We start from the raw sequence: 9,782 nt of genomic DNA on the forward strand, positions 1-9,782 counted from the left end.
GGATGATTGAGCATGCATCAAGACTCTTTACCCTGATGTTATATTTGGGGAAAAATCTGTTTTATTTTCTTGACCTTTTACAGGATCTGCAATCGATAACAAAAAGGCCTCCTGTGCAAAAGCCAAAGCGCACTAATAAGGCAGCTGGAGATCGAGGGCCTAATGCACGGAAGAAAAACAAGAAGGAAGAAGTTGGAAAAAGTGCTGAAGCCTTGTTAAAACAACTCAAACAGGTACAATAATGTCAAAATACATTTCCCCCCCTAATGATATTTTGCCACTGATGATCTGAAGATTGATTCTTTTTCCTTTTCTTGGCTAATGGATTTTTACTCTGTAGGGCCTCTCTCTGCTGCCCTTGATGGAGCCGTCAATCACTGCCAGTGTGGATCTTTTTGCACCTTTTGGAAGCAGTCCAGCCAATGGAAAAGCCCAGCTAAAAGGCTCATTTGGAAATGCAGTGTTAGACAATATCCCAGACTACTACTCTCAGTTACTCACTAAGGTCAAACTAAGCTGCCAGTGCACCACCAACATTTTGAATAAGGCATAAAGGTAATTTCAGAGCAAAGTCTTCAAGAACATATTGTTTGTGCATTCACAGAGCAACCTCAGCAACCCCCCAACACCCCCATCTTCCTTGCCACCTACTCCTCCACCATCAGTACAGCACAAACTGCTCAATGGAGTAACAGCTGGGGAGGATCTGGCTGAGAGACAGAAAAACAGAGAGCCTGCTGAAGAGCCGATGGGTACATTTATTGTTAATTATTAATCCACAGTTATGCAGTAATTGCATTCTAAATGCAATGTATTATTATGCTGCATTTTGTTTCCTCCTTCAGATTCTGTGAAAGAGGAGGTAAAGAGTGTAGATATTCTAGCAGCTCTCCCCACACCACCACATAACCAGAATGAGGATATCAGGTACACAAGGACAACTGTGCATAGTTATCAGTCCATAGCATAGATATTTTCATAAAGAGGCTATAAATGTGTGAAATATCTTTTAACAGGATGGAAAGTGACGATGAGGATGCTCCAGAAAGCATAATTCCAGCATCATCCCCTGAGAGTAATGTAGGAGATGAAACTCCACGTTTTCCTCACCTGCGGGAGCCTAAAGAGGAGGAGACGGACAGGGCAATATCACCTATCATACCCCTCATACCTCGCACTGCCATCCCAGGTATTCTACTCAGCATGTCACATCCTACGGTCTGCTGAGGTAGCAATGTGCTGCTCTGTATGGGGGATTAAATTCTAAGTTAGTTTGTTTTATATGGTTGCATGGATACATAGGTCATGGGGAAACCTGCTTGGAATTTATACGATTGTCAAATTTTTTTATTTTAAATATTAAATCTGTTTGCGTCTTGAAATGCAGACAAATGTTGAATTTACACATTTGCTTACAGCATTCACAGAAAATAAACAATTCGAAGCTCCTGACGGCAAGGTAGATTCAACATCCAACCACTGGGATAAGAGCAAAAGCAACGAGGTGTCTGTAACGTTCACGTTGTCATCTGCTGCAGCCAAGGTACTAAGCCATCATAATCTTATATCGTCTTTAAAAGCTTTTATGTCTGAATCTATTGAGGCAATCTAAACTTCTACTAATATTTTCCAGAAACTAAATCACGTGATGATGGCCATGGCCCAGCTTCTCAACATTAGAATGCCAGGTACTTATGAGGTCACTATCCCTCCCCAAAACCCTGAAATGTCAGGAGGAGATGGGCCTGCGAAAGGACCTGGCCAATCAGGTACACACTAAAATAAATAAATTGACGGTTTAGCTTTTTTAGATTTCTGCTGATGTCTTTTTTTTTTTATTATTTTCTTTGTCTTTTTCTTTTTTTTTTGTGGAGTGAGTTCCTATTTAGCTAAAAGCAAAAGGGTGCGAGTCTGTCAAGACATTCAAAATTCTGCCTCAAAGTGACCTGTCATATTATTTGCTAATGTAAATATTTCGTCTTTCATTAATCCCATCTCATGATTGTAGTTTAAGCACGTTAGTTGAGCAAATTTGGTGTTTAAATGTTTTTGGGGTTTTTTGTTTTTAAAACAAATTGTGGCAGAGTGACTATACCATCTATCCATGTTATGTTTTACAGGGGTTCTGTGTACAAAGGATGGTGCTTCACCTAGTCAGGATGAGTGGCTAAGGCAATTTGATGTGTCTCTACCTGGCTGTACACTGAAGAAACAAGTTGACATTCTGGCACTTATTAAACAGGTTGGTCCCTAAAGGTCTCCTATTGCCTCATTTAATCTTTTTTATTACATGTGTTGAAAGCGTTACATCTCCTGCGTGCATTTTGCTCTCAGGAATTTGCAGAGACTGAAGAAAAACCGGTTCAGCACTGCTATACAACCAATGTAAATGATTTGGATGTGCGCCACCTTCCTATTATACCAGTGGAGGAGTCTCCACCCCCATCACCGTCTCCTCCTCATCCTCCTCCATCTCTGCCAGTTACAACTAGTGAAGCTGAACCTTCCAAAAAATCAACTTCCTCATCACTGTCTCCCTCCAGTCCGGCCAATGTCCAAACAACAGCTGAGCCTGAACAGCATGTTAATCCTCCTCTTGATGCTGCTCAATCAACTGAAGTCACAGAGCCTGAAGTTGCTGCTCCAGAGTCTTGCGCAGACGCAGCAGCTACCTCGGCAGTTTCTGATCCTGCTGCTGCTCCTGAAGATCATCTGAGTGCTGTTGTCAAGGAGGAGGAGGTAGAGGATTTGGTCACTGATCCAGCTCAACCTCCTAAAGATTCTCCCACCCCCATGGAGTCTTCCCCTAAAGCTGTCAAGCAACGCAGGCCTCTCTCACCTGATGAGGAGGTGGTGCATCCAAAACTGAAGAAATGGAAGGGGATTCGCTGGAAGCGTCTTCAGATTGTTATCTCGATTCGGAAAGGTGGCTCTAAGAAAGAAAACAGCCGTGAGGTGTCTGAACTGATGGAACGGCTGCGCATTACTCTTCGACCAGAAAGGCTGCCTCGGGATAAACGCAAGTGCTGCTTCTGCCACGAGGAAGGCGATGGTGCCACAGATGGGCCCGCTCGTTTGCTTAATATTGATGTGGACCTATGGGTGCACTTAAATTGCGCTCTGTGGTCCACAGAGGTGTACGAGACACAGGGGGGTGCCCTAATCAACGTGGAGGTAGCCCTGCGTCGCGGATTGCGGACTCTTTGTGCGTACTGCCAGAAAACTGGTGCCACAAACAGCTGCAACAGACTGCGCTGCCCGAATGTCTACCACTTTGCCTGTGCCATCCGGGCACGCTGCATGTTCTTTAAGGATAAGACCATGTTGTGCACCCAGCATAAACTGAAGGGGCCCAGTGACGATGAACTCAGCACATTTGCGGTCCTACGCCGCGTCTACATCGAGCGTGACGAGGTGAAACAGATAGCCAGCATCTTGCAGCGCGGAGACCGTATCCACCTGTTCCGCGTCGGAAGTCTCATCTTTCACGCTATTGGCCAGTTGCTGCCCTCCCAGATGGCCAACTTCCACTCAGCTACTGCAATCTTCCCCGTTGGCTACGAGGCCACACGCATCTACTGGAGCACACGCGTACCCAACAAGCGATGCCGCTACCGCTGCCGCATCAGTGAAGATGATGGCCGCCCGCTGTTTGAAGTGCGTGTTCTGGAGCATGGGATGGAGGATTTACAGTACCGTGACCCTACTCCAGAAGGTAAAACAAAAGTGCTTTCTGATTTTTGTGCTCTATTCTCCCTTTGTTATGTTTCTTAACCTTAAAGAACAGAGTTGAATTTGCTGTTTTTGTCTTTAGGGATCTGGGACCGGGTTGTTCAGCAGGTGGCTAAACTTCGTGAGGAATCATCCATGTTGAAACTGTTCACTGAACACATCAAAGGGGAGGAGATGTATGGCCTTACAATTCACGCTGTCATGAGAATCACTGAGTCGGTAAGAATCCCGAGCACTTTCTGTCCCTTTTTTATTTTGTCTTTATCTCCCATGTTCACTGATCTGTGGTTGGATAACTGTTTCAGACTGTAATAAAACAGCATTACAGACTTCACAAAATATCTGCTCTATCTTGTATTAACTGAACTCAATGTGACCAGAAATGATAAGCTTTATAGCCATTATAAGTCCATTATGATGATCATTGACTGACTTGTTGTGTTTTAGTTGCCCGGAGTGGAGAACTGCCAGAATTACCAATTTAGATACGGCCGGCACCCTCTGATGGAGCTCCCACTCATGATTAATCCCACTGGCTGTGCTCGCTCAGAGCCCAAGGTCCCCACACACTGCAAGAGGTAAAGCATTATTTTTAGCGAGAAGCTGCACACTCAACACGTTCTGACATATCTGTTAATCTGTACAGCCATGTGAATCACGTCGAAGAGGCTTGTTGACTAAATGTTAACATTTTTGCGGAGTTAAATTCCAGACAGAATATGTTGACTGGTGAGGTAATATACATTAAAAAATGAAACTCTTTTAACATCTATGTAATGTGTAGCAAGTACATAAGCTAAAATAATTTATGTTGGTTATGAGTAGTTGGGCACGGACACGCTCCGGTTGGAATTTAAAATTCCGATTTAGTTATAGGTGCAGTTCTTTTTATTTTTATGTGGGTTACAAATGCAAGTAACTTGCTTCAAAACAACTTCAAACCTGTAAAATTCAAAACATTCAGACTTTCATTTTTCTTTCTTTTTAGGCCTCACACTCTTAACAGCACCAGTGTGTCCAAGGCCTACCAGAGTACCTTCACTGGAGAGCTCAACACACCGTACAGCAAGCAGTTTGTCCACTCCAAATCCTCCCAGTATCGGCGCTTGAAGACTGAGTGGAAGAACAACGTGTACTTGGCACGTTCCCGCATTCAGGGCCTGGGGCTGTACGCTGCGAAGGATTTGGAGAAGCATACGATGGTTATTGAGTACATTGGTACTGTCATACGCAACGAGGTGGCCAATCGCCGGGAGAAGATCTATGAAGCGCAGGTACTCAAACAGTTGATGGAGAATGGGTGGTGCAGAAACTTTGTTTGCTGTGCCGCTCAACTTTCTACAGCTGTAGGACACGTCTGACCTTTTTTCTTTTTCTTGCTCTTTTGCTGTAGAACCGAGGGATCTACATGTTCCGTATCAACAACGAGCAAGTGATCGATGCAACTTTAACAGGTGGCCCAGCCCGGTAAGTGTTTGTTTGTGCATGCCTGCCTTGTTTTAAACCCTTATTTTATGTTTATTTTCTTCCCCCAAATTGATTTGATTTTCCCCCATTTCCCTTCTCACCAGCTATGTCAACCATTCCTGTGCGCCCAACTGTGTTGCTGAGGTTGTAACGTTTGACAAAGAAGACAAGATTATCATCATCTCCAGCCGAAGGATTCCTAAAGGAGAGGAGGTGCAGTGTGATAAACAGCCTTCATTGTACTACTACTATATCTGCAGCCTTTAACTGTCTCTCTCTCTTAATTCCAGCTGACGTACGACTACCAGTTTGATTTTGAGGACGATCAGCACAAGATCCCTTGCCACTGCGGAGCCTGGAATTGCCGAAAATGGATGAACTAACCAGAAAGATGGAAAATTCCCTCTCGCTGGTACCAGAACACTCCTGCGCCAAAGCCTATGAAAATCCTACATCGCCAGTGCATAAGCTGTTCATAAAGATATGGAGGAAGGCTGGCCTCCGCTATTAAAAGACTAAAGTGTTACCTGTAGCCAAAGGTTTGAAGAGCATTAATCAATAAAAGCAGCCGACCACCATTCATCAGCAGAAGCTTGATGGTGGGACTAACTTTCGTGTTTGGAGTAGTTGAATCACCCTTTCCTCAGCCAAATCCCTCCTCTTCCCCATCCCCCACTTCAAACCCTCCCAACTATTCTGGTCTCAATAAGCTTACAGTGGCTGGAAAATGATCCTCACCATCTACCAAAACATTCTGACCCTCTGATATCACTGCTCGTAGTACAGAGCTCATCTGGAGCTTCGACAAAAAAAAAGCCATTAAAAATGTTGAGAATGAACTAAGGACACTTTTTAAAAATTTTTTTTTTTTAATGTTTTAAGTCGGACCTATTTCCTGTCCCGTCTGACCACACCTCCCCCCCTTACCTCCCAGACAAGGCACTTTCCCATCAATGACTCATAACGACAACATGGATATTGGCTAGCTAGACAATCTTGATGTGGCTCTGTGTGAGAACTACATGTGATCGATGGAGAGAGGAAAAAGAAAAGAGGAGAAAAAAGTAAGTTAATATAAAAAATGTAAGATACTATTGATCTGTGGCTTCAGTCGCACCAGATGTTCTGACTGTGTGGAGTCCCATGGTGGGTTAGTTGGACCCAGTCTACCTCACTGATTTAGCGAGAAGTGACTGCTTTGTATAAAAACTGTTAACTGCTACTGTGGAAATACTCCGGGGGGTTGGGGAGGGGGCGCGATGGTGATTTTTGGGGGTGGGAGGGTTGTTTTTATGGGCTTAGCCTTCTCGGACAAGCAGGGAATCTTAAGCAGCAGGTTTGCTCTATCTACTCTATGCTGATGATGATTTACAATAATGAGCCAACATAATTATTATTCATGAATTATTTATACAGATGAACTATATGACAGTTTTGATAAGATATTGCATTAAAGTCACAATCAGAAGCTTAGTGGGTGTTCTGTATGCCACCAAATCATCCTGGATATTGATGTAGCTTTTTGCTTTTGTGTTCTTATTTATGCATCTAAAAACAAAATCCTGCTATTAGCTGTGTGAAAGCACAATAACATCCACATTTATTTTTTCTGAGTTGCTTAAGACAGTAAGAGTTTGAGTGAATGGCTCAAGGATCACGCAGGTCCAAAATTAACCAAGTACCCATTAGCTGGTTGTTTCACACCTGAAAGTTCCACTTGTTTGGGGGAGGAAAAAAAAAGGAGCCAGCAGATGCATGACTACTGTCCCCATTCAGTGCTTTTTTTTTTTTTTTTTTTTCTCTTCTTTTTTTGTTTGTTTTTTACTCCCCAACAAGTCAACCTTAAACTTTAATCATGCCTCTTCCTCTCTCTGTATTATTTAATGGACTGTTGTTAAACTTTTACTGTAGTAAGTCTTCCTCCGCCTGAGTACAGCCTGCAGTGTTTCTACTTCCCCTGTAGTGTGCTTTTTCTAGTGCTGGTACTGTCTCCTCGAGGCTGAACTGATGGCAGGGAAAGACTTATTGGAAAAAAGGGCATTTGTTTTCATTTCTGTATAAGAATAATGAGGAAAAAAAAGTCTTTAAAGGGAGCTTTACTAAAACTCCACCTTCCCATACTACTTTGGTTCCTCCTTCCCTTAACCTAAGACCTCACATGATTTTAAAATGCAAAGTTGTAAAAACTGTAAATATACTATATGCATTGAGGGAGGGGGGGACAACAGCTCTTTATCCAGACCCTTTGTAATCAAAGTCAAAAGTGTAGAAAAATAAAATTGGAAAAAAAAATCAACCACTGGATATCATTTTAACAAAGATAAAGCTGTACATAAATATAAATATATGTAAAATGGCAAACTAATATCTTTATGTATATGAACCAGAGTGTTTTGCATTTACTTGTTTTTTCTATTAGTGTTTTTTGCTATAAGCTTTCAGGTGAGTTTGTTAAAAATAGATGTGAGGAAAATGTCCGGGGTTCTCGACGAGAAGCCGACGTGATAACGAGGCTGTTTGGATTCACGCAGAGAGTTGTTAATTAGACATGGAAAAATCACTTCTTGCATAAAGCAGTACAATGGTGCATAGCATTTGTATTTATGTAATATTGTTCATGTTTATTTTTTTCTTTTTATTTATGCTACTGCTTGTTGATTTACCAAAACCTCCCCCTTTAATCGGTCAAAATTGGATTCATATAGTCTTGAATGGACAAATCTTGAATTCCCTAGAATATTGTTAGTGTTTTGCTTTTTCTTTTTTTTCCCTTTAATATCTTCCCTATAGAAGTGAATGTGTTGGTTAACATTGTGAAATGGTTACTTGGCCTGATGTATGTTATGATGTAATAATCAAAGTTAATCCCATACTTAACCTGGTAATGAATTGCACTCTCGTAGTATAACAGAAACTTTCTCTGAACTGGTAGATATTGATCAAGTATCCGAAGCAGTGATATATATACATATATATCTATATTTTTTGGTATGTTTCTATTCCAAGGGAAGAACACGAGACATTATGCCGCTCACTGGATTTCCGCCTGAATAATTTTTAACTTCTCTGAAACTTAATTTAAGTTCTCTGCATATCTTATAATTTAATAAAGGTTGCTCATAATTTGATTTTTTTTTTTCTTTTTAACCTCACGTACTTTAAAATACAAAAAAAAAAAAGATGTTGCATCTGTACAGCAGAGATACTTTTAGGGAATATGAATAAATATAATGATCATTTTTATTGTATGTGGCATGTTTTATATGGATATTATTTTGAATTGTACATATTTTTTTCAGGACGCCAGAGGTTGCATCTCTTTATATACTGGTTTTCCACTTCCTTTCCCCTTCATCTTATTTCTTTGTCTTTTGTTTCTTGTAAAGGAAAAATAAAATGCATTTTAAATATGTGCTCATTTTCTATTGTCAGCACATGACCACGAAGCTTGATACTTGGGTCAACCGATGGTTATATGAACCGTTTTTACTCGTGGTGGTCCTACTGGTCAGTAAAGGGATGCTTTGCTATTCTATACATGAACCAAGAAAATCCACTAAATTATTCTGGGAAAACAAAGCTTTCACATGGCACTTGTGCAAACCATAGGATGATGCCAAAAAGCAGAGTAAGAGCACTCCCATCATGGTTATAATTCTTAAATTGGTCATTTGTAGATTTTAGATTTGAAGTTCCAAACAAAAACCTCTAAAATAAACGTGTTTTATTGCTTAAAAATCTCAATTATATTCGCATACAGGCCAACAGAAAGTAAACAAGTTGTGCCATTGTCCTTGTCAGCGGATAAGGTCTGTGAGCTGTGTGCTTTTAGCTGGTAGGATTGAAAGAGTGAATTAAATAACCGGGTTCCTGGAACCAGTATATGCAGAAGAGCATCTCTGAAAGCACAGCAGATGGGCTACAGCAGCAGCAGACCACACTGGTGTCGCTCCCGTCAGCTAAGGAAAGGAAACCGAAGCTAGAATCAGCAAAACTGGAAAATCATTGCCGAGTCTGATAAGCCATCATTTCAGCAACATTAGGGATTGAAGGGTCAGAATTTGGTAAAACACCTGCCATGTATGGATGTATGTCACAAAGTCTTAATGAACTAGCAAATGTAGTTTTTGGTAATGCTGTATGACTGAGGGCGTAGTGGTATTAAATTATATTTACATGCACATACTTAACAGCTAGGTACACTACAATAAAGGGGGTAGCAAGTCAAGTATAATTATTTCTTTGTAAGAACCTAAGAGTAAAAAATAAATAAATAATAGAAAATCCAACATGCACATCAACATAATGACTGAGATAAAAACACTGGGAGGGGCCAGCGGCACCCCTCAGCCTCCTGCTAGATAGATCTATGGTAATAAATCCTACGTCGCATTGTTCACAAGTTATCACAGTCACAAGCTTTTCAAAAAAAGTTGACCTCTGACCCTTGATCTTGAGATCGAGGTCAATGAGATTTGAACTTGAACTGTTGAGATTTTTAATAGGTCCACCTGTGGTGTCAATTTCAAAATCGTAGGTGACTTCCTACTCAAGCTATCGCATTCACAAGATTTTCAGAGAAC

General features: G+C 41.2%; 1 protein-coding gene across 3 annotated transcripts in view; it reads left to right on the forward strand.

Moving 5' to 3' along the window:
• kmt2d (lysine (K)-specific methyltransferase 2D) overlaps positions 1–8,609 on the forward strand; it is a 31,464-nt gene extending 22,855 nt beyond the window's left edge. For all 3 annotated transcript variants that reach the window (XM_004558768.5, XM_012921183.5, XM_012921182.5), the window contains exons 41-55: positions 84–233; positions 341–505; positions 605–752; positions 846–927; positions 1,017–1,189; positions 1,419–1,543; positions 1,634–1,769; positions 2,121–2,242; positions 2,335–3,715; positions 3,815–3,951; positions 4,180–4,310; positions 4,721–5,006; positions 5,126–5,199; positions 5,304–5,412; positions 5,490–8,609. In XM_004558768.5, the coding sequence (XP_004558825.2) occupies positions 84–233; positions 341–505; positions 605–752; positions 846–927; positions 1,017–1,189; positions 1,419–1,543; positions 1,634–1,769; positions 2,121–2,242; positions 2,335–3,715; positions 3,815–3,951; positions 4,180–4,310; positions 4,721–5,006; positions 5,126–5,199; positions 5,304–5,412; positions 5,490–5,582 (3,312 nt within the window). In that variant the 3' untranslated portion in view covers positions 5,583–8,609. The remainder of the gene's footprint in view (positions 1–83; positions 234–340; positions 506–604; positions 753–845; positions 928–1,016; positions 1,190–1,418; positions 1,544–1,633; positions 1,770–2,120; positions 2,243–2,334; positions 3,716–3,814; positions 3,952–4,179; positions 4,311–4,720; positions 5,007–5,125; positions 5,200–5,303; positions 5,413–5,489) is intronic.
• Positions 8,610–9,782: the final 1,173 nt, after the last annotated feature.

This window comes from Maylandia zebra, linkage group LG20, assembly GCF_041146795.1.
Source record: "Maylandia zebra isolate NMK-2024a linkage group LG20, Mzebra_GT3a, whole genome shotgun sequence".
Classification (NCBI taxonomy): domain Eukaryota; kingdom Metazoa; phylum Chordata; class Actinopteri; order Cichliformes; family Cichlidae; genus Maylandia; species Maylandia zebra.